Source organism: Pollachius pollachius (assembly GCF_949987615.1).
Source record: "Pollachius pollachius genome assembly, chromosome: 19".
Taxonomy (NCBI): Eukaryota; Metazoa; Chordata; class Actinopteri; order Gadiformes; family Gadidae; genus Pollachius; species Pollachius pollachius.
In genome coordinates, this window is record NC_136952.1 from 12,473,198 (window position 1) to 12,496,746 (window position 23,549).

The following is a 23,549-nucleotide window of genomic DNA, read 5'->3' on the forward strand; positions in this document are numbered from 1 at the left end:
GTGTTAACAAAACAGTAACCTTTATTCATCTCTAAACAGAAAACATGGACGGTGCACTAAAACATGAAGATACAAATTATTATGTAAAGATTGGTCATTCATAAACAATTACAAAAAGTAATTGAAAAGTAAAAAATTAATTTGGGTAATATTATTACGACAACATCAGTATTAAAGTTGTATAATATCATGATACAACCTATGAATTAATGTAAACCGTTTTGAATGTTAATGTATGCCCTAAGTCGTACATTTCCAAGTATTAAAAAACATGGGGCAGGGGGATAGCTTATATCTTTCATGCCTGCCAGCCTTTGAGTCATGAGTTGTAATGGGATAAATGACCACTTCATGCGTGTTTTTGTGTGTGTGTGTGTGTGTGTGTGTGTGTGTGTGTTTGTTTGTGAGTATAGCGTTAGAACATTATGCACTGAGAATATAATTTACTGAACCTATACTGTGCTGGTTACATGAAAATAATAAATGCTGTTCAAATCAAACAATCACTGCTTATGTATTGCTGGTGATGGAGCTCACTGTACTGAAATTATTAAGGTATTTACATATTAATGTAAGTATATCATTGACCCCCCACCCACCCAAATCCTGTGGGGGGGTTCCAGCCCACTGGCTTTGATGGGGGATGTTGAAAGATGAGACATGAGATGAAATTAATCATGAATTAAGTAATTCAATATTGAAACACATTAAATACACATAGAAATGAATAAATACACAGAAAAAATATGAAAAACAGGTAGTAATAGAAAATTACACGGGTTGCATTTATTGAAGTATCTATTTCACCCTTTACTTAATTATGGCTCTATGTCTTTATTTCACGTTTATGATTTAGTTATGTATTTAATATTGTCACATTTGGCATACAAAGTTACTGTAGAGGCTAGCAATCAGACCAGCTGATTCAGATAAAGTTGAGACATCTTAACAATACAAAGTTTTGTCCAAAATAAATCCATATTTAGTTGTAAACAGCTGCTGCCTTTTGCATGGCATGATGAAATCTAAGCTTTGTATCTGCCCTTCCGTCTTTATATCAAGCATGAGATAGGACAAAGCAAATACAACCAAAGCTAGATTTTAAAGTGGAGGATGTGTGAAAATCAGATATGATGTCAACGGTGTTAGAAATCAAACATAGGCCCCGGCCCATTCATCCAATCCAATCTCTCTGTATGAGTTTATGTTTGTTATAGTGGGTGAGACCAGGATATGGTTGGTTCGATTCCCCTTTTAAGCCACTAGATGGCAGCGACGGCTTGGATAAAAATGACGCAAAAACAAATCGACCTCGTCAATGACTCCAGCCATGCATGTGTGTTCGGGCCGGGGCGTATTTTATTTCAATGAATCCACACAGTCAGTCAGTCTTCTTATTTCCGTTCAGTCTGGTTAACATCTTGGGTCCACAATTGATTGTACAACATCCGAGTCCAGCCCAAAGGGGAGCATGAGTTACTTCCACCCCGATTCCATGTGTAACCATACACATGATGCGTCTGATGGAGACCAGAGTCGGGGTGAGGTGCACGGTCTTCCCGGTAGGTCTCTGAACCCCCTATTGTCTCAATGTGCATCTCATCAGCTCATTCGGCTTCCTCCAGCCAAACTCTCTATTAGTCAGTTCAACATCAGCACTTCGGGGCGCAGTGTGTGTCTGGTGACCACCATGAAATATGGGGACACTGGGATGGATCTGGCTCGGCCCTCATTTCTTATTGGCTATCCTCCTCTTCCTGGTCGCAAGCATGTCGTAGAAGGGGTCCCTGCTGATGCTTGCTCTGTGATGGGGAAATAAGACAGGAGAATATTGATGAGGTGAGAGCGCACTTTGAATCGTTTTTTGTGTTTTTACAGATTCTTTAAAACATTTATATTTCTGAGAGGCACATCACATCGATGCAGCAGTAATAGCATCCACCTTGTGTGTATTATACTTCAGACCTTAGGCTATTCAGCGACCAAACCTTTTTGTTGTTGCTGAAATTAGTAATAAATTATACATGTGGAAGGCAAAGGACAGAGGGAAAACAAGGCAGCTATTTGCAGCTCCGAGAGCTGAGAAGCCATGGCTGTGGGAACTGTTCATGCTTATCGCTTTGTTTTGCGTCCAGATGAGAACGGTACTGACTCACCCTCTGCCTCCCCATCAGTAAGAGCACCGGATGTGCTGAACATTCATTTGTGTGCCTGTGTGTGTGTGGGTGTGTGTACGTGTGTGTGTGTGTGAATGTAGCACCAACCCTCAAACCAATTCTCACCCTTGCTGAGGATTCAGATAACTACTGTGTGTGTGTTTGTGTATGTGTGCGTGTGTGTGTACTGTGTGTGTTTTGTGTACATAATTGCTGACCACGGGATAGTCTACCACCAGACCAGCTGAGTCAAGACATCATACGTTGGGAGAGGCAGCACAGAGTCTATGCCTGATGCTGAGGTCAGCAGTCAGTGATGACCGCCTCCTACGGTCATATACACTAGAGAGGCCCTTCAAGATGGCTCGGTAACTGCTATGATTGGCTATTGACTACTTAGTAATTCCTCTATGCATTAATCATCTATGTAACACTTGAAGTGCATTTCTTTTTGACATACATATAATTTATGAGCAGATCGGGTTAAAGGGCGTTGGCTCAAGGATGGAGGTGGACATAGGAGCTCGAACCCCGAACCTTTGGGATGGGACTCATAACCCCTAGTCTAGATTAAATTATCCTGCACCTTTCCTTAACGAGTGTCTCGCTATAATGGTCGGCATACAAATCAATGATGACGACGGACCCAATAGAAATAGGCATGGCTAGGTATGCTAACTGCTACGCCAACGTTGCATGTGATACCGTGTAGCACCAATGGTAGCTATATGGTACGATATGAAGCCTTTGTTACAGTGCGTGCACAATGCAGCTAGAGCGCTCACATGAGCTCTAATGCAGGTCAGTAACGCTACTGCTAATAGAGAGACAGCCCCCCCTGCAGAGGGGTTTTAATTGAATTAGATTGAATACACAGTGGGGGACCCTAAGAAGGCTGTCACACACACACACACACACACACACACACACACACACACACACACACACACAGACACAAAGAGCATTCAGAATCCTATATCTTTAACAAGTATCATCGGGGGCAGCGAGAGAACCACAAAGACAATGGAAGACACATTCTCTACTCTCCCCAAGGGCGGGAAAGGGGGGGGGGGGTGTCGGAAAGTGAATCAACGAGGCAATAAAAGGGCGGAGCAACGTTCACCTCAGGCCGCCTCACATTGCCCCTTCTCTCTGCGTCGAGAGGCCCTCACGCAAACACGATTTCCAGTAACACGGAGGGGGCAAAATAATGATGATGTCACAAGTCTGGTCAAGGAGCCCATATCTCTGGCCTAATGGAAGCCCATGGGTCAATGCTAAGGGTACTCCCATCTCGTTAAGAGCACAGGGGGAGGGGGTTATAATATGATTCTCTACCCTTGTATTGATGCATGAACCCGTATTGACAAGGGACCAGGCCAGGGGAGGGGGGGAGGAGTAATATGATAACCAGCTGGGTGATCAACTACCCACTGGGTGCAATTATACGCAACACTTTGATTCCTTGATCACATTTAACACAGCGGCATTTGGTTACAGGAAATGGAATTGAGCGCGTGTCGCTAAAAAGCAAACAAAGGGTGTGTGTGTGTGTGTGTGTCTTCCTTCCTTCAGTCAAGGTCAAAGGAAAGCCAGACAGGGGAACAGCCTTGGCATTTGGCTAAGTGCCCTTATAGTGAAAATGGATACCGACGGACAAGTCTCTCCCTCTCTCTCTCTCCCACTCCCTCTCGCTCTCTCTCGCTCTCTCCCTCTCTCTCCCTCTCCCTCTCTCCCCTCTCCCTCTCCCTTTCTCTCTCTCTCTCCCTCCCTTTCTCCCTCTCTCTCTCCCTCTCCCTTTCTCCCTCTCTCCCTCCCTCTCTCTCTCTCTCTCTCTGACTCTCTCTCTCCCCCTCCCTCTCTCCCTCTCTCTCTCTCTCTCTCTCTCTCTCTCTCTCCCTCTCTGTCTCTCTGTCTCTCTCTCTCTCTTACTTGATGGATTTGATCCACTCCTCCTTCTCCTCCGGCGTGGGTGCCGATATCCTGTACACCACGTGGTTGCCCTCGACGACGCGGCCGTCGGCCTCGGTCTTGCATGCCTTGATCACCTGCCCCTTGTGGTTGGGGTTGTACAGCTCAAAGCAGTTCTGGTCATCGAAGGAAACAGAGAGCATTGCAGTGGATTCAATCGGGGTGAAGGTCTATTTGCTTTGCTGTGTCATTATGTATTTTCGCACCAACAAACAAGTACAGATTTCTTGTATATGTTAACATATATCCTCCCAATATTATAGACGGATCTCAATGTGAACAACAATTATTGTATCCTGTCATCATGGAAGTTATTAACTTAATTAGTTAATGCAGAAATATGCACTAATTTAAAGTTGATAAATGTATTATTACCATTAATCATTTAATAATGGTGTTCATATTAACTAAGGTGCTGGTGTTCATGGTAACTAATGTATTAATGTATTCATTATTATTATAGGGTTAGAGTTCACCACTACCCTTACCCCTATGCTAATGCTTTTATAACTGCATTAACAGGTTCATTAACGGTTAATTAATGTACCCATATTGTAAAGTGTTTCCCAATTACTGCAAAAGCAAAACAGCCAACCCTCACTAAAATGTCTAGCCATCGTTTCCATTATTATTCCACAAGAAACAGTGAAAGGTTTACTAAAAGTTACACCAAACTGAAAGTGGAAGGTATAATCTGATGGTATTCTGAAGGTGCATCATTGAGATGCAGTCATTATAGCGGGCACTGTGCTGCGGACATCATGCACTACAGGAGGCGGACACAGGGGTCTGGGCCCTTACAGGTTTCCTGGGCTCGTCCACCTCTCTGATACTGAGGTTCTCCAGGGGAATGATGCCCCGAGGTTCCTTGTCCTGGAAACACACACACACATGCATGGAAACACACACACACACAAACACACACAGAAACATCCACATGCGCACACACACACACACACATGCACACACACGCACACACACACACACACACACACACACACAAACACGCAGGGCAACACACACACACACACACAAACATTCACGTTAGAGAACTCAAACACATTGAAAACATGTGAGTGCGAGAGATAGTTGTCTCTCTTGTTATTGCGTGTTATATAGATACAGAGACGTGTCTTGTCTGTGTGTGTGCGCTCACTGTATGTGAATCAATAGCAGTGTGTCTGAGCGTTGGGGGATGGGGGAGTTTTCGTGGGGGATGGGTAGCATAGTTCCAGGCCAGTGGCAAACTGGGGGGGGGGGGGGGGGGGGGGGGTTAATGGACTGGGGTGAGGGGCGCTCTCCTCACTTAACCAGGCCAGATGTGTTTCAGACTTCCCAGATGTTTCCCATGATGCATCTTGTTAACTGCTGGGATGAGGTTCATTTAGGTCATAGAGGGGGTTGTGATAGAGTAGGGATAAAGTCCCCTCTCTCTCTCTCTCTCTCTCCCTCTCTCTCTCTCTCTCTCTCTCTCTCTCTCTCTCCTTCTCTCAATCTCCCCACTCTCTATCCATCCCCTCTCTCTCGCTCTCCCTCCCATCCCCCCTCACCCCCTATCTTTGCCATAATGCCATCCTCTGGCTCTGTGCTATACAGTCAGCTTTCCAATTGTCTTCCAATCCCATGGTGCCTGACAGACAACCATGTATTTAACACAGGGGTTCCTCCACATAAGCAGGCAACACTGCACAACACACACACACACACACACACACACCAAACCCTGCTTACCGTTGTGTACTCAAAGTAATAGAGACAGTTATCGGTGAGGATGAACCATCTCCTCTTCCACGTCTTCACCCTCCCGCCTGCAGGAGGAGAGAGAGGGAAAGAGGACAAGCATGAGAGAGAGGGAGAGACCGGGAGAGAGAGAGGGGAAGACAGAGCGACAGAGATGGGAGGAGAGAGAACACCAACAGTTTGGGTTATAATTAAGGAACAAGATATGTAAAGAAAAAACAGAAAAACAAGGCAGAGCAGTGATGGGAGCCCCGTCAGTGCTCATGGGCACCTAGGGGGCCGTGTTACCTGGGGACAGGGTGGGCAGAGGGCCCCTGTCCCCTGGGGACCCCCCTACCATATGCACCTGTCACATCTGGTTCCAGATCAGAAGCTCCACTCATTAGGATTCAACGTGTGGCTGAACCTATCTCCCTGTCTCTCCCTGTACCTCTCTCTCCTGTTTATTATTTACTCATTTCGCATCCAAGGCTAAATGATTATCCAAAGCGGTGTATACCGCTGGACTAACCACCACCAAAGTAGCCTGCTTATGTTTTTGAAGGAAGAGGAAAGAGAGAAGAATGAGACAAATATGGTGAAGGTGGCTTCAGCTCCTAATGTTCCAATTCGTGAAACCCTTTTTTAATCATTACTTCTAACAAATCAATACATTCAATCGTACAGCATATTGATCAAGTGAATGTTCTGCACACACTGAGCTGCTTTTACTTTTTTCTGCAGTGTTACATTGTCTTTCAAACACATTACATCTCCATCTCCACCGGCTTGACTTCTCCTCAGGCCAAACTAGAATACAAACTGTCCTCGTTATCCAGATTATTACTGGGATTATCAGATTTTCTGTTTAATTAACCCGTCAATGATGTAATGAGTCAGCAACTGATGTAATCAAACTTAATTCCCTGGTCGGCTATCAATGGGCAGTCTGCTCACCACTTTGAGAGCTGCATTGTGTGTGTGTGTGAGTGTGTGTGTGTGTGTGTGTGTCTGTGTGTGTGTGTGTGTGTGGTGCGTGTGTGTGTGTGTGTGCATGTGTGTGTGCTGTTTAAGCACGGACCAAGTTCGAATAAACATGCTGCAATGCTGACGTTACAGAACGCATGCATTCAGAGCAGTTAGTGATGTCATCAAAATGCCTTGCTCGTTCAGAAGAGTTGTCAGTCTTTTAGTAGTTCAGTTTCCAGCCGTTAATCCATCATGCATCGTGTTATCCCCCTTTTAAGAATAAGAGCATTAAGTGTTACATACATTGCTAAACATTTTAATATCATTCACGTTTCTGGTCGGACGCCTTTACCCAAAGCGGCTCACAGATAAATGCCATTATGGAGCAGGTAGTAGCCCCCTACCCGAAGAAGCCTACAGGTAGACGGCAGACAATGTTTATATGAATCACAGTCAGCATGCGTCGGCTACAAGGATCTTTCTGCTGCTGTTCCCAGCCTCTCTTTGCTTTGCCCCACATCAGTTGGGCTGGAACACAACCTCCTGGCTGCCCGAGGCGTAGCCCAACCCTCTCACCCCCACAACCAAGACACCTATCAGGGCTTTAGCTCGTGCTGCGCAGGCCTCCTCCAGACTACCACTCTCTCTCCTAAAGACCGAACAGGCTACCAGCGAACAGACGACGGCGTGTGAAACAGACAGAGCTGCTCCCCCTGAGCTTGGATGCGTTCACTCAAACCCCCCCCGCCCACGCTCGAAAAAAGGGAAAAAAAATACTATCAAAGACGTGGTTCGGATGTCTTTATTAGGGTTATCATGGATGGTTAGTGCTGGGGGGGGGATGGCGGTGGAGACGTTGTACTCAGGCCCAACGAGAGGCTTGGTCCAGGGGGAACAGCAGGAAGAAGAAGTAGCACTCTGCTAATGAGCGCTCAGGATGGAGACTCCCTACCGCGGGGGGAAGCGGAGGAGTCCAACTAGCCTTGACAGTGCTCATTAGACCCAGTTCTGTTTAGAATGGAACAATACGAGTATAAATAAAGAGGAATGTTGCTCTTTCCTTTGCCAGCGAGGGGATAGGAGCGAGGAGCGGGGGGGGAGGGGGTTGCGTCGGATGGGAGCTAAAGATAGCGGGGAGTTCGCTGGTGGGAAATGCTGGAACTAAAAATGAATTTGGCAAGCGAAGATGGTCGGGGACATAGGTGGTGCGAGATAGGGAGATAGTGACAGACAGAGAGAGAGAGAGAGGTGGATTGAGAGAGGGGGAGGTAGGGGGACACAGAGACGAAAAAACAACTGGGGGAGATAGGGAGAGGGGTTGAGACACGGAGCGGTTGAAAAGGAACATAAAGAGATACTGAAGGAGAGGGTCAAAGATGGTGAGTGAGAGAGAGAGAGAGAGAGAGAGAGAGAGAGAGAGAGAGAAGAACGATGCAACAGGGCAGGAGAAAGATAGGGGCAGTAGAGAAGTTGAGAAATGGCTCTGAGATGAAGTGCAATGAGTAGTAGAGGGATGCGGGTATCCAGCTGTGCTTCTGCAAGACCAGACTGGACTTGCGTCACCTCAGAGAAACACACACACACACACACACACACACACACAAATACACACACACCCGTCCCAGAGCGCGGGCATAAGCAGCAGCCACAGCCTTGCTGGGGCATGTGTGTTGTTCTCCAGCATGCGCCCCAGAAGGCACTCTGGGGACAGGGCTGGGTCTCCTGTGGTACCCAAACACCCGCTGAGCTGCAGTCACTGCTGGGTGACAGTAGTTACTGAAATGGATGCTGTCTGTGTTAGCAGCACTATTTTTGAACGCAGCTTTTGGTGTCGTATAAGTTGGATTCTATTTTAAACATTTTCTGACTGTTGTCTTTCGAAGCGGGACATGAGGTGTGATCAGTGTGATGCTGATATCCCAAACAGAGTCACTTTAAACCAGTATGCCGCTAACAGCGCAGCTACAGCCAGGGGCTAACAACTCATCTACTGCCAGTCGCTAACAGTTCAGCTACAACCAGGTGCTAGCAGCACACATACAGCCAGGCGCTTACCGCTCGGCTACAGCCAGGCTCTAAGAGCTCAGCTACAACCAGGCTCTAAGAGCTCAGCTACAACCAGGCGCTAAGAGCTCAGCTACAGCCAGGCGCCAACAGATAAGCTACAGCCAGGTCATAGTGTCGTGGGGAGCGGGTCAAGGAAGCAGTTGCTGAAGAGATTTTCTATTTGTCTTTTTCAAAGCAGCCATCCAGCGGTTAACAGAGAAGGGGTTGGGGGGGGGGAGAAGGGGGAGAACAGGAGGGGTACCTACCTCCTGATGCAGAGAGCAAGGTAGTAGCGACAGCCAATCACAGGACAGAGTAAAGAGGTGAAAGGTGAGAGGTCAGAGTGCATGGAGAGAGAGAGGAGACAGCACACAACATGGGAGAACCTCTTTTTTTTTTAAGACAAACACAGAACAAGCACATACACATATTACCATGACGACCCAGTGAGAGTAAGACCAAGAGATAGAGCTTAGTAGAGAGGAAAGATAAAAACATGCTGGAGGGGAGAGGAGACGAGAGGAAAAGAGGAGAGGAGAGGAGAGGAAATGAGGGGAGAGGAGAGGAAAGAAGAGAAGAGAGGACAGGAGAGGAGGAGAGGAGATTAGATGAGAGAGGAGAAAGGAAAGGAGAGGAAGAAGACCGAAAAGGAGGTGAATAGAGAGGAGGATTATCAACCAAACACTCATTCAGACGTTTACATGCAACCCTGCATATGCTGCTCACTTAATCAGTGTTTTCTTGGATGATAACAAGACAAATACCTTGAGAAAGGGGTGGTGGGGAGAAAAGCTTTTCTTAAATTATTGCTCATACCTAGCTTCAAGAGCCATCCTTCTCTGTCAGGGTTGAAGAATGTGTGCGTCAAATCGTTCCCATCATCCTCTGGGATTTTGAATGGCTCATTCTTGATGCTGTCGTATAGATTCTGTGGGGACAGAGGAGTGAAAGAATGTGTCACATGGAAGAACTAAACACACAAACACACACACACACACACACACACACACACACACACACACACACACACACACAGACACACACACACACTGACACATGACGGATAAGATTGAGGAAATTACAGAAACATACAAGATATTCAATGGAGGATATCCCAAGGGAATGCATATGCACGCACGCACAGTCCCAGATGGGGAACGGCACACAATACTCATATCCAATTACAGGTACACATATGCTTGTTATTAAACAACACACAAACACACACACACACACACACACAAATGAAGGTGTTTATAGAAGGTGAAAACATCCTATAAACCTATTAGGATTCCCAAACATACAACTCACGTCAATGCTTGCAAATGGCATCTCTATATCTCTTTCTCACACACACACGCACGCACACACACAAACACACACACACACACACACACACACACACTCATTAGGGGGCCTCACCCGGAGCAGCTCCTCTGGCAGGTCCCCCCCCTCGTTGATGCCTCTGTTCATGGAGATGAAGCGCTCCACGGGGGGCTTGTCGCGCACGTTGGGGTTGTGGAGGCTGGTGTTCAGCATGATGATGGCGAAGGATAACACGTAGCAGGTGTCTGGGGGACGGGAGAGAGGGACGACACAGTCCGATGACAGCAGGGAGAACAGTGAGTGAATGAGTGAGGGAGTGAGAGAGAGAGTATCAATAATGAGTCATTCATTTCCATCTGTCCCCACTCTTCTTGATAGTTAATCTCTCTCTCTCTCTCTCTCTCTCTCTCTCTCTCTCTATTTTCTATCTGGCTTGGTGTTGTAGTATAATAGTATCAAACACATTTCTTGAGAATTGCAAGTTGGAAATCTCACAAACAGCCACGAACACACACACCTTTCTCTAAATATTATATTTCTACCTGTCAGTTGTCGGCTGTTAACATAGCAGAATCAAGGCTTTAATTTGGCTTACTTTCGGAAACTAGGCTAGTCCTTTATCGTAACCATAATCATCTCTTGCTTATGATTCTAATTGCCGATAACGATTTCACCAAAACACCAAGGCTATGTTTAATTTTTTACCTCTGTTCTGGTTCCTTTGTCTTTTCGTTTACTTCTCATTGTAGCAGGATCTTTCCCTTCTAAAGCGTACGTTCTGAGCCTGCAGGTTGACCGCAGAGGGGATCAAACCCTGATCCTTTCAGCCCAGGAGCCGGTACACCCTGGCCTCTACACTAACCCCGCTGTTCTCTCTCTCCCACTGCATTCTTAACATTCCCTCTGCTCGCCCGGGGATACCTCAGGGAGTGGGGGGGAGGCTGCCACTACTTCCTGTCTGAGCAAGCGGGGTTAACAGGGGGCGTCTGGGGGTCTGACCTGTGGACTGGAAGACCCCCGGGTTACACTGGCAATAGCGAGAGGCGAAGGCCTCCATCATGCGGTCGATCTTCTGGGCCTCGCCGGGCAGACGGAAGCTCCACAGGAACTGACTGCAGCAGAGAGGAAGGAGAGGTTCATCATCCGGGCCAACGCCGTGGAAAAAAGTCCTCAGCGAGGCTCGCATAGACAAGAGGGTTTGCATAGACACGAGACACAACAAAATGCAACAGTTTACACTCAAAGGAAAACAAGTGCAGTGGAAGTTCTTCGTTAATCAGGTACAGCCCGACGTGCTTGGCTGGGACACATCAGCAAAAAAAAGATGGAAAACGGAGAGAGAAGGAGGAGGAAGACCAAAACAAAAGGATGAAGATTATGACAAAAGAACAATAACAGATCGGACCACTTGATGGATGGCAGAGAGGCGTTGGAAGGGGATGAAATGGAAAGAGGAGAGTGATATTTAACTTTAATTGGCAGGGGTTAGTCTAAAGGAACCACACGAGGGGGAGATGAAGACTACAGAGAGCTCAGCAGCTTCTGGGCCCAGAGGTGAGTGTTCTTTAGACTGACCGCAGTGCCTGGACCAGGTTGAGATCGGCAAACTCATGCAGCTCCACAAACGCCTGGAGCACCTGGAGGTTGAAGTCATCCCTAAGGGGAGAGAGAGCGAGAGAGAGAGCGCGAGAGAAAGCGAGAGAGAGAGAGCGAGAGAGAGAGAGGCATTTAATCTGAATCAGCTGTGTTTTCTCCAAGGATCAGTATTATTCACTGAGGCATTCCAATACTTCTGAAGTCTCATTTATATGGAATCTACTTGTGTCATTTATACAAAAACAAATACCAAACACTATTTTCATTTTCACCCTCTCTCAACCCACACCTCATCGGTCATGCAAACAATCCCTGAACCCCCGTGGAGGATACGGTGGGGGGCTCTGAGAAGATGTAGGAGGGCAAATGCAGCATGACTCCAAGATCAAATGTGGACTAAGACAAGGTCTCCTGTGTGGAAGGTCCCTGCAGCCTGTCTACGGCATTCCTGCCATAGTTCTGCTCTTCGGGAAGACTGGCTGCAGGAGGCCGTGTTGTGAAGGCTGGATGCAATTTAATGTGCACGGACAAACACGTATATACACACACACACGCACACATTCTTCTAATTTTCAGTGCACCTAAGGCTGTGACTGGCTCTGTGAAAGGCACACACACAAACACACACACACACAAACACACACACACACGCACACACACAAGCACACACACTCACTTCCAATCTTCGTATACCTAAGGCTGTGTGGGCTCTTTAAACATGGTGGATCAAAGGGCCTGTTGGTTCTGACGAGAAGCAGCCAGCCAGCCAGCCCAGTCAGCCACACAGGCTGGGCAGTGTCCAGTGTGTGGTGGACAGGGCCGATGAAGGTCTTCTCTTCTTCATGGGTTTTCATTCAGAACCTTGTTCGTTTAGCCGCCAGGCATTGCGTTCCGGTTCCCCCAAAACACACTCTTTGTATTGTGTGTGTCGTTGTTGGCAATCTGCACATGGCAGCCATGCAGCACAGGAAACGCGCTTTCATGGATATTTTTATTGAAGACAGAAGACAGTTTTTCAGATTTTTTTGGTGTGTGAGGGAAGAGAGGAGAGCAGGGGGGGGGGGGGGGGGGGAGATTTGAGGAAGGAGCTAAAACTTGGCAAATCGTCCTTTTTGTTTTCAGGCAACAAAAGACGATACCGAATCCATCGTAGGAGTACGTTTCAACACAACGTTTCAAAGGAGATTTTTGCTTTGGTTTGCTTTGGTTCTCCTGCTTGTTTGTGTATCTCTGGAGACCGGCGGCTGTCTGTGTATATGGTGTCCTGGGAGGTTTGAATAAGTCTGTACAGCAAAACAGTGTTGTTTACACTGAGGGGGATTGCAGAAGAAAGGGATGACATGTAACATAACAAACGGATTAGAGCATGACGTGTTTAAATGTTTCACAGATGGACACGCTTTTCTTTATAGTTCAAGAGAAAAATGAATGCATCTATATTGATGGAGTGCATCATTCCAGATATGTCATCCACGTTCCTATACTACAACTACAACCACAGCACTATTCTGACTCCCTGTGTCTTCCTATGTGGAATGCAGAAATAGGTTACATTGGTTGCATAAACTCCAAAAATGCATGTGAAAGGAGGTTAGCACTGAAAAAGAAGCGTATTCAAAACGAGAGCAGAGCAAGGTGTTTTCAGTGCTGGGCTCAAACCCCCCCGAGATGCCCTCCTCGTTTGATCCAGTCCCCCACTCTCCTGCCCTCCTTCGTCGGCTGTCCCCCTTTCACATCTGCCCCCTCTCACTTCTCCTCGCTTTCTCCCTTCTTCCAGATCCCCCCCCCCCCCTCCCTCTTGAAGATGCAATTACCCACCGTGTAATGATAGGTTTCAACTGCTGGCATCGACTCAATTAGTGCTAATTAATGAGTAGGGGTCCTTCCACCAAGTTAGTGCAGCCCTTTGATGATCGACCACTTGAACGAAGCTTCAATGAGGACCACCACCGCTATTCCAGTCCCCCTCCAAGTAACAAACACACTAACACACACACACGCATAAACAAACCAAAACCAACACACAGTCCCTAGAGTACCAGCCCCCTTGCCAGCAGCATGCACACACACACACACACACACACACACACACACTTACGCAACAGAGAAACACACTCATACACGTATTATTTTCCTTCATGAGACTAATTGAATAGTCTAGTTTGTTGCATTCGTTTAAACCAACCAAGGTCCCATCAGCAGGGCGATGTAAAGTAGGCCAACTGTCAACTGGTTGAACGTTCATTAATTAATTAAATAAATCATAGATTCAACAACACGATTTAAACAAATGAAAATGTCATTCATCATCAGACTGCCCCTGATGTCCGAATCGCCGAGCTTTCCCGTCCAAAACTAAACCTCAGATTAACCCTCCAAACCCCGGGCAGCATCGCTGACTGTGCACTTGACCGCTTAATCCGACCCGTGAACCTACAGATGTCGGGGCAGCTTAGACAAACGGCACATCGTCTTTTGTGTCCCTGTTCTTTTTTTTTTACGAGTCATCGGTGGGGCCCTCTGAGCTCTGAGGGGCCCCGACAACCACGTCGCCACCCGAGAGTGTCGAAAAATCTACCGCTTTCATCCCCGAGGTGGAATCCATCTGCGGTGGGTTCAGTGGGCCGCGAGGGGGAACGGGAGGACTGGGGGGGGGGGGGGGGGGGGGTGAAGGTTGGGTCTCTTACCTCTCCCCGAGGTAGTCCCCGATCACCGTCTTGTTGAGGCCCTCTCCCTTGTAGAGGAACTGGGAGACGTCTTCTGGGGTGTGCTGCAGGAGGTCGTTCTCCAGGAGGAACTGGATCCCCTGGTGGGGGGAGGGAGGGGAGGGTTTGGGTGGGGGAGGTTGTTAGTATTCATTAAGGTCAGGGATGCAGTGTAACTGTAAATGCAGTTAAAGCAGGGAGACCCCCAAGAGCTGCACTGGAATACTGAATAAAACCAGTGGACTAAAACTAGTGTATATTTATATTCAAGAATTACTGTAAAGTATTTTGTATTTATCCCTTGCACACGGGGATACATTCCTTGTATGGATGAATGGGGTAGTAAATCACAATCTGATTCTACCTTTTTGGGATCCATGTTGAATTTCTTCCTCCCCATGGCAATCTGTTTGTTTCTTTGTGTTGTTTTGCTGTTACAGAAAAAAAAAAGAGATAAGTTATTCAGCGATCCCAAACGGCATTGCAATCAAGGCCATACAAACAATAATCCTCACCATCATTACTGTTGTAATTACAGTGCAAGTTCAAGCCCTGTTTGCATGCCATACACATCCATTACGGTATTGATAGTGAACAGGTACAACAATGGCCACTTCCCGCAGCCCATTAGCTTGAAATATGTCCTCTAAAAGACCCAGACACACACACACACACCTGAATGAAGTTGATTGATGGGTACATAAGTCAGCGTGGCCTTTGCCTGGTAATGCACACAACACTGATAAACACACAAAGACGCATGCACACAGAATCACATATACACACACACAGACGCACACACACACCTGACAGCACACACAGTGTGCCCTGCAGTGACTCATATATGGCAAGAGAGCTGTACATTCAGTGTGATTAATTGTCCTCGGGGCAATAATAGCACACGCAGACTGTGATTGATCCATGGACATAAGCTTCAATAGGTCAGGGCGTTTAATCGTCCTTCCCATGCGCCTCCGTGGGCAAACAGGTCAGATTGAGCAAGGGGTTGCATCAAGTTGTTAATTAATACACACACACACACACACACACGTACAAGCAAACACACAACTGCACACAGACACACACACTTTAATATTGAAGAACCAATGTACCCACCTCTCTCCGACACATGTGAGCTGCTCAATTTCCGTCATGACTTCTGCTATCTCGAACTTCAACCTCTGAGAGAGAGAGAGAGAGAGAGAGAAAGAGAGAGAGAGAGAGAGAGACAGACAGAGAGAGGGAGAGACAGAGAGAGAGAGAGAGAGAGAGACAGAGAGAGGGAGAGACAGAGAGAGAGAGACAGAGACAAACAGATGTTCAATAATAAATTAGATAAAGACGACAATATGAAAGTAATAAAATTCCTTTAGCCGTGTGGGCATAAGACGGGTGCTTTCACACATCGCCATGTTTTCATTTCAGAAGATTGACATCAGGAACCAGCCCACCCCCTGGAAGGCGCTCTGCTTCCTACTGGAGGAATCTGCACCGACTGATAAGAACACAATCACAGTCCTGACATGCATAATGTGCACATTGTGCACATGTTGCCCACCTCTCAGGTACAGACACATGGCAGGTATACACACACACGCAGACACACACACACACATTAACACACATGCACAAACGCAACCTACTTCAATGTCATCGAGCAGTTCCCGTTTCCTTCGCCTGATGTTTGACAGCTCATCTCTCTCCTCCAGCGACAGGTCCTCGGGAACTGAAAAACACACACACACACCATAATGAAATATATCACCTGATTTATCACAGGTTACGGCCAACCTAGCACCCTATCCACCATCCTGCTGCGTGGACCTGACCTGGAACCATAAAGAAGGGAAATTGATGACATACACCCCCCTAGACCCTAACAGACACACACAGGAGGCCCAGGACCATGGAAAGGGTCTCAAACGTGCACCATTTTGTACGTAGTACTAGCAGTGGTAGTAGAAGTAGTAGTAGTACGTTCAAACGGAGCAGCGATGGAGGGTAAAGTAAATGTAGTTCACAGGAAGTCTCCCGGTTTCTTGCCTTGTGACTTGCGGCGGTGTGTGTTGCGGCAGCTCTCAGCCCACGGTGGCTGCAGCAGCACACACATCAGAGAGCCATCTTAATGAACCGCAGAGAGCCAGGGAGAACCCACAGCAGCTTAATTATTCCACTTGAAAGTGTTCCCCCCCCCCCATCCCACACAACCCCATTTAAAAACCAGGCAAGCCGCTATTTATAAAAGCCAATCCACATTGAATATCTTTTCATTAAAAAGTGAAATTTTCCAGTGAATGATTTTGACCCTGAATCCCAACTCTTGAGTTCTAGGAGCCATGAAGTCTATGGATGTGTGGGTTTGTTTGTGTGTGTGTGTGTGTTTGACGTGTTTGGCTGTGTCTTATTTCGCCAAGTTCTCTCTATCTTTCACCTCTATTCATTCTTCTCTTGCATTCTCTCTTTGTCTCTATATGTCTCCCACCCTCTTTAGCTCTCACAGAGACCCATCCACCCATCGCTCCCTCTTCCCCGACCAACGAGTTAAGACTAGCTCTTAAATCTTCCCTCATTAAGCTATCCAAGCGAGGTCCCACTCTGTGTAAAAGTCCCTTCACGGCCTGATGACACATTTTATAACGTCACACTCTCAGATCTGTGTCTACAGTTAGCTTAAGGATACACTGACACCCCTATGCGCAAAATAAGAACTGATCTTCCCTTCAGACATGATGAATGTTATGCAAATTCAATCCAACAAGGTTGGTGGGGAAGAGAGAGAGAGAGCGAGAGAGAGGGAGTAGAATCAACCCATTTTTTAATTGGACAGAGATTTCAGATGAGACTCTGGGTCAGTGTAGCCAAAAGTATTGTCATGGAAGTGACTCGCACTCACTGAAAGACAAGTGACTGTTCCTAGCCTGGTTATGCAACCGTACTATTGTACAATACAATACTTCACTGTGATGATGTCAGGTGGAGCAGGGGTGGTTCGTAGGTTTCCTCTAATTGGTGACTGTTCTTACTAAACAATGGAGTGTGTGTGTGTGTGTGTGTGTGTGTGTGTGTGTCTGGGTCTCTGTCTGTGTGTGTCTCTGTGTGTGTGCCTGTGTGTGTGTGTGTGTGTGCGTGCGTGCGTGCGTGCGTGCGTGCGTGCGTGCGTGCGTGTGTGTGAATGACCGATTGTGGACGACCGAGATTGAGATCCTTGGCATAGAAAATATAAATGTTAATTACTTCTGGGTAACCTCAGGCTACCTTGCAGCGATTACGCAACGGTTAACTGCTGCGCCGCTGACATTCAGCTCCTCTTTAAAACAAAAAGAAGTATCATAATCACGGCATTGAGGGGTCTGTTAATTATTATGCCACAGGGGGGACCCTTCTGTAATTATAGGGAGATGATGAAACATTAGTCCTTGATTGATGGAAACCAGGAGTTCATTGGAGGAATTACATTACATTTTCCTATTGCAATATTTGGATGGTTTTGTGTAATGCGTCTCAGGTAATGAGGCAAATATAGCACAGGAAATCGAATTCATGTACACATTGTCTTTGTATTTAAGTGGCCGGGGCTGCAGAGGCTGAACAGACTCAGGCTAAAAGGAGCTCCATTCGTGAGTGTCCTTGTGGCAGTGTGTGAGTGGATGATGGCTGGTTTAAGCAGCCTCACCTTGCCAGAAACTGACTCTCTGGGCCCAGGTGAGGCTGCACACCTGTTGCACATTGAGTAGTCAGTGTGCATTTGAGGTTAAACCACCTATCGCCACACACACTCCACAGGGGTTAGCTGTCCTACATGGCAGCATGGAGCGCCAGGCCGGGTACCATTTTCAGCCAACTGGCTTCAACATCACCACCCTGTGTTTGAAGGAGCCCGGGAGCCCGGAAAAGCCACCTATGTGGCGTGTAGCAGTGTCGTTGCTACAATCAGGATGAATCATTATTAAAACTGGGGTGGGCAGTTTGGATAAACCAACCGGAGTTAGCCAGATCTTGTATCCAACTGAAAAAGTCCCATCCTTCCCTTCGACCTTCTCTCTAAAACCACTCAATGGAAAAACATGACTAGTTAGCTTTAGCAATAGGTCTGCCTAGCCTTGTGGAAGGCCATCCAATAGTTTAATTTGGGCCAAATTAAATGATTAGATAGGCTTATTACAACCCTGTGACCGTCACGGCTACTGGATTTTTTTCTTCTGTTGTCAGAGCATTTTATTTGATTGCCGTCGGGGATGTAAAGACAAATTCAGCAAATCTGACATAAATTGCTTCTAAAATAAATGGCTTACTCTAGCTTTAATATAATCAAAAGCGGGAGATGGTCACTGATAAAAGCATGGCTTCCATTAATGCCGTACTTAATCTGCCATAACCCAGGCCTTTTCACTTCATCTTCATATACTTGGCTTGGGCCATAACAAGCCACCCAATAGTAGGGAGGCACTGGTATTAATGGATGTGGTCTTCTGTCTGCCTGGTGGTGGGTGGTGGAGGTAAGGGGTGGTCCTACTACCAATTAGCTTATTAGCACCCACTCATCCCTCCTGGGAGTCCCGTGGGACTCACTGAGGAAATGAGTTAAGAGTCTTTAGTCATCTGGCACACACACACACGCTCGCACGCATACAGACGCACACACACAGATATACATACACATTGAAGCGCGAGCAAGCACACACACACACACACACACACACACACACACACCGGCAGACACAGCCATATACACAAAATCACTCTTTCAGTGTGGTTATCACACACACACCGGCCAAAAACCCCCCAGACAAGACAGACGGTAGGGAATGACTGGAAAAAGGCCACAAGTTAGTAAGTAGTCCTGTTAGTCACAAAGGTTCAAAACCATAAAAACACACCATTCACACTCCGACGACAATCTCTATTAGCATCATTTATGTGTGGCGTGCATCGTTTCTCTACTGGTGGTGGGCGCTGGGTGGAGTGCCACAGATCTGGTGGTCACAGTATGGTTAGTCAAGGCGCCGGCATGCATTTCTCTAAACACCGGCTTCGAATTAATTCTTAACAGTCTGTAACAACGTCACATGCGAGAGACACTTTGTCTTCTGGTACAATGAGAAAACATAACAAACCGTGACAGACTTGATTCAGGGCGTATGTGTTGTCGACGTTCAGAGTGAGTGTGTACGAGCGAGGGCGCTGGTGTTAACACGGTAGAGAGGAGCTTGCCAGACACTCCAGACGCCCAACACGAGGACCGCAGAATACACACCGACACTCCAGTCATTCCTCAAACCACTCTGAAGAACCGATCCCCCACAAAATCCTAAGTAATTCCCCCACCCACTCCTCACACCCAAACCTATCAAACGCTCAGCCCACCATTCACTGACCGCCGGGGGGTTTCAGCGTCAGGGTTATTGACGGAGAGAGGTGGATACATTTTAATCACACACACACAGACCCACAAACACAGACACACACAGACACAGACACAGATACACACACACACACACACAGACACACTATACATCACCACTTTTTCCTCATATTTGCATAATTATTGCTATTCTTTTCAAGTACCATGTAGACAAAATCAACCACATACTTTAGCTACTCGTTACGAGAAAAAAGGGAAAGTCCAGTTTTCTACGTCTGCTACAATTGTTCTTCAGTGTAACAAGGACTCCACTCACTGCGTCCCCCACAAGTGGTGAAGTGCTTGGAACATCAGAGCTCCTGCACTCTCTAGTACAGCCCAGGCACCAGGCACCAGGCACCAGGCACCAGGCACCAGGCACCAGGCACCAGGCACCAGGCACCAGGCCCCAGTTCAGCAGACTCGTGTCCACCTCCAGAGTCCTGGAGGTGGACAGAGCTCTTGGCCTGACGAGGTATCTGGTCCATATAACTTGGTTATCCAAGTTGGGCCCTGGATAACAACACTGCCTGTCTGGCCGCCGGTCGGACAGTCAATGAAGAGGGACGCAGGAAGCGACTTCCACTTTATCTTGAAGCCTAATCTGAGGCCTGTTGCCCCCAAATGATTATAATTGTACCCTGACACACAGAGAGCCACTGTATGCATGACAAGCTATAGGTCAAACAGATCTCCTAATGAACAATCTTGCTCTTCCTCTCGCACAGTGGACCAGCTGGCACTAATCTGGTATGCAATTCTCCAGACACACACACACACACACACACACACGCAGCTCTACAAGCCCAGTGTGAGCCCGGCGGTAATCCAGAGGAAGTGTGATGTTTGCAGCAAGGAGACAGATGTTCCTGGGTCTTTAACAGACATTGCCCCACGGCTGCCAGCCTACACTCCGGGTAAGGGGGGGGTTCACGTGGCAACCCCCCCCCCCCCCCCTCCTTCCTCCCTATAGGTGAATGAAGTCAAGGTGCCAGAATGCTTGAAGACTTGAGTCGAAGTGAGGCAAGCTGAGGAGGGGCCTGAGGAGGCCCTCCAGCAGGCTGAGGAACGGGACGTCCCGCACGGCCGAAAGCAGTGGCATGGCTACTAAACAAAGAATGTAATGGGAAGTGTTTTTTATTGATCCCAGCATCAGAGGTTCAGCCAACTGGTTACCATTGACAGGATAGTCCCCTCATCTGATCATCATCAACCGTTGGCATGGAAAGAAGAGGGCAGGGGAATATGGGAGAAACTGGGAGAGATAGGGATATATATATCTATATATATATATATATGACAGAATGGCAGGACAATGTCATGGAAATAATCAATGAATCGGGGCACAAAGTCATAGTATGCCATTTAACTTCCAACACAATGACCTCTCTGAAGCATCTCTGTATCCATTAGGGTGACATAAAGGGCTCTCTGCATCATCAGCATGAGAAGATGGATATTATTTTGGGGGGTGGGTATCGGGGCGGTGGGTTAACTAAACCAGAGGATCAAGAGGTTTGACTTGGTGGATTTGTCACACACACAGACACACACACAACCACACATGCACACGCTGATGTAAAGCAATGTCTATTGCTGCCTTACGGCGCGGCCAAAACAACCACCACCGGTGAACTGATAGGCCTGAGAAGGGCCCAGACGTGCTGGGGCGATCCCTCTACCCCCGGGAGTCCATCAACAGGACTATGGAGTCAGGAGTGAGGTTCACGAGGTCTTCACTACTAGGAGCATTGCAGCGCTCTTCTTAACACACCATGCAAAGAGCCGAGCAGTCAAGGTTATAGTTTCCACAATCACTTCTTTACTTCTTCTTCCAATATCTCCTTGATTTAGGATATGCTGGCGGGACTGGAACAGGTGTGTGTTGGGAAAGAGAGAGAGCCACGTTGAGTTCAGTTACTCAGCATACTGCCAATACTGGATTCAACCTTCATTCCTCTGTCTCCTCTGGCTCTGGCTACTCTGGCTGCTGCTTCGGGCTTTTCTCTGGTCGGAACAAATAATATAAAATATTTGGTTTTTAAAAAGAAAAGAGTTGCTTTAGAAGGATAGCCAGTGTTTTGTTCTGGAGACACTGCAGTCTCTTTCTTATTTCATATGTATTTACGTCTTCAAGACGGGCATCATAAAGTCAATCTCATTCAGCTTTGTTGCACTGGGCTAGTGGCGGAGAGACTGTTAAAGAGGTAATTAAACCACAACCATCCCAGACGGATCACACAGAAGCTGTCCGTACAGATGGACAGCCCTGAAGGTCAGTGGGAGCTGGGTATTTCAGCATTTACTCTGAACAGAACAGCCATCTCCTGAAACTGACATGATAACAATGGAAATGTTCAGTCGGTGGCCTGTTGTGTCGTGGTGGTCCGAGGATGATCTTGTGATGCTTGGCAGACCGTCGGACTGCAATAACACACGTCTCTGGCTGTCCAACGCTGATCCGATCTAATGAGAAACCTCTGAACAACCAAGCAGGAATCTGCTCCTGGTGTTATGACAGCAAAACACATTTCGTATCGGCGTTCCCTCGCTGTCTCTACTGCACGCTGGTTCTGGCTATGGGTTGGTGTTGATGGGAAGGCTGCAATCTCGATGGACTACTGAACTGTGGGATGTTTTCATATATTGGAAATATAATGCTATTTCTTCATTAAAAATGACAGCTATTGCCATCTGTGTCAGCAGCCGCCCAAAGACTTCCTACACAGAAGCTGGTTACGGGCTGCAAGTCACTTCAGGGAACAACTGAAAACCCCCAAATGACACACTGACAGGGGAAAAAGACAATAGAGGGATAATTTGTTTTTTGGAAGATAGTGAGGTGAGAATGCTGTGGGTGTTTAAAGAGAAACCTCTGGGGAATACGTTCCTGTATTCCCCAGAGTGTTGTGGTCCAAGATATACAAGCTCCTCAGCCTGCAGGCAGGCTCTCTGGATCCCCTCCTCATGGCTTTTTGAGGAGAGAGGCCAAACCTCAGATCGCTTCTTCTTCTTCTTCTTCTTCTTCTTCTTCTTCTTCTTCTTCTTCTTCTTCTTCTTCTTCTTCTTCTTCTTCTTCTTCTTCTTCTTCTTCTTCTTCTTCTTCTTCTTCTTCTTCTTCTTCTTCTTCTTCTTCTTCTTCTTCTTCTTCTTCTTCTTCTTCTTCTTCTTCTTCTTCTTCTTCTTCTTCTTCGTAGCGAAGGTGTGAATTACTGCCAGGGTACTGCCTCTCCCGACTCACTGCTACACTGTCTTTTCTTTTTTCATTTTCCATTCCCGCTTTCATCTCTGGTCAATTAATTTCTCACCTCATTCGTCTCCCTCTCGTTTGAAACCCCTTGCCTTCAGTCCATCTATTCATCTCTGTATCTTATTGCAGGTATGATATATTAACGAGTAACAATAATAACTATAGCATTGTCCGGGAGCCAAACCAAACAAATCGTATTACCTTGCTATTTTTAGCTGAACAGCCAAAGCAACATGCTGGTACAAACCAATATTCTTAACCAGTCGTATCTGAACAACGTGTTGGGATATGCCAGGCGGACAAACAGCCTGGCCCCCACCCTTCTACCCCACACCCACACACCACAACCCTCCTTCGCCCCACCCACCGAGTCGCCGCCATGGTGATGGCAACACGTCAGGAAGACTCTG

General features: G+C 47.1%; 1 protein-coding gene across 1 annotated transcript in view; it reads right to left on the bottom strand.

Moving 5' to 3' along the window:
- Nucleotides 1-60: 60 nt before the first annotated feature.
- The window catches only part of LOC307089992 (cytohesin-3-like), a 27,699-nt gene continuing 4,210 nt past the window's right edge, over nucleotides 61-23,549 (bottom strand). The window contains exons 2-13 of the mRNA XM_079756501.1: nucleotides 16,132-16,214; nucleotides 15,605-15,669; nucleotides 14,853-14,919; nucleotides 14,471-14,589; nucleotides 11,763-11,843; nucleotides 11,187-11,299; nucleotides 10,284-10,432; nucleotides 9,678-9,789; nucleotides 5,859-5,935; nucleotides 4,929-5,000; nucleotides 4,089-4,243; nucleotides 61-1,802 (exon numbers count right to left, since the gene is read on the bottom strand). Coding sequence (XP_079612627.1) covers nucleotides 1,730-1,802; nucleotides 4,089-4,243; nucleotides 4,929-5,000; nucleotides 5,859-5,935; nucleotides 9,678-9,789; nucleotides 10,284-10,432; nucleotides 11,187-11,299; nucleotides 11,763-11,843; nucleotides 14,471-14,589; nucleotides 14,853-14,919; nucleotides 15,605-15,669; nucleotides 16,132-16,214 — 1,166 coding nt within the window. The 3' untranslated portion in view covers nucleotides 61-1,729. The remainder of the gene's footprint in view (nucleotides 1,803-4,088; nucleotides 4,244-4,928; nucleotides 5,001-5,858; nucleotides 5,936-9,677; nucleotides 9,790-10,283; nucleotides 10,433-11,186; nucleotides 11,300-11,762; nucleotides 11,844-14,470; nucleotides 14,590-14,852; nucleotides 14,920-15,604; nucleotides 15,670-16,131; nucleotides 16,215-23,549) is intronic.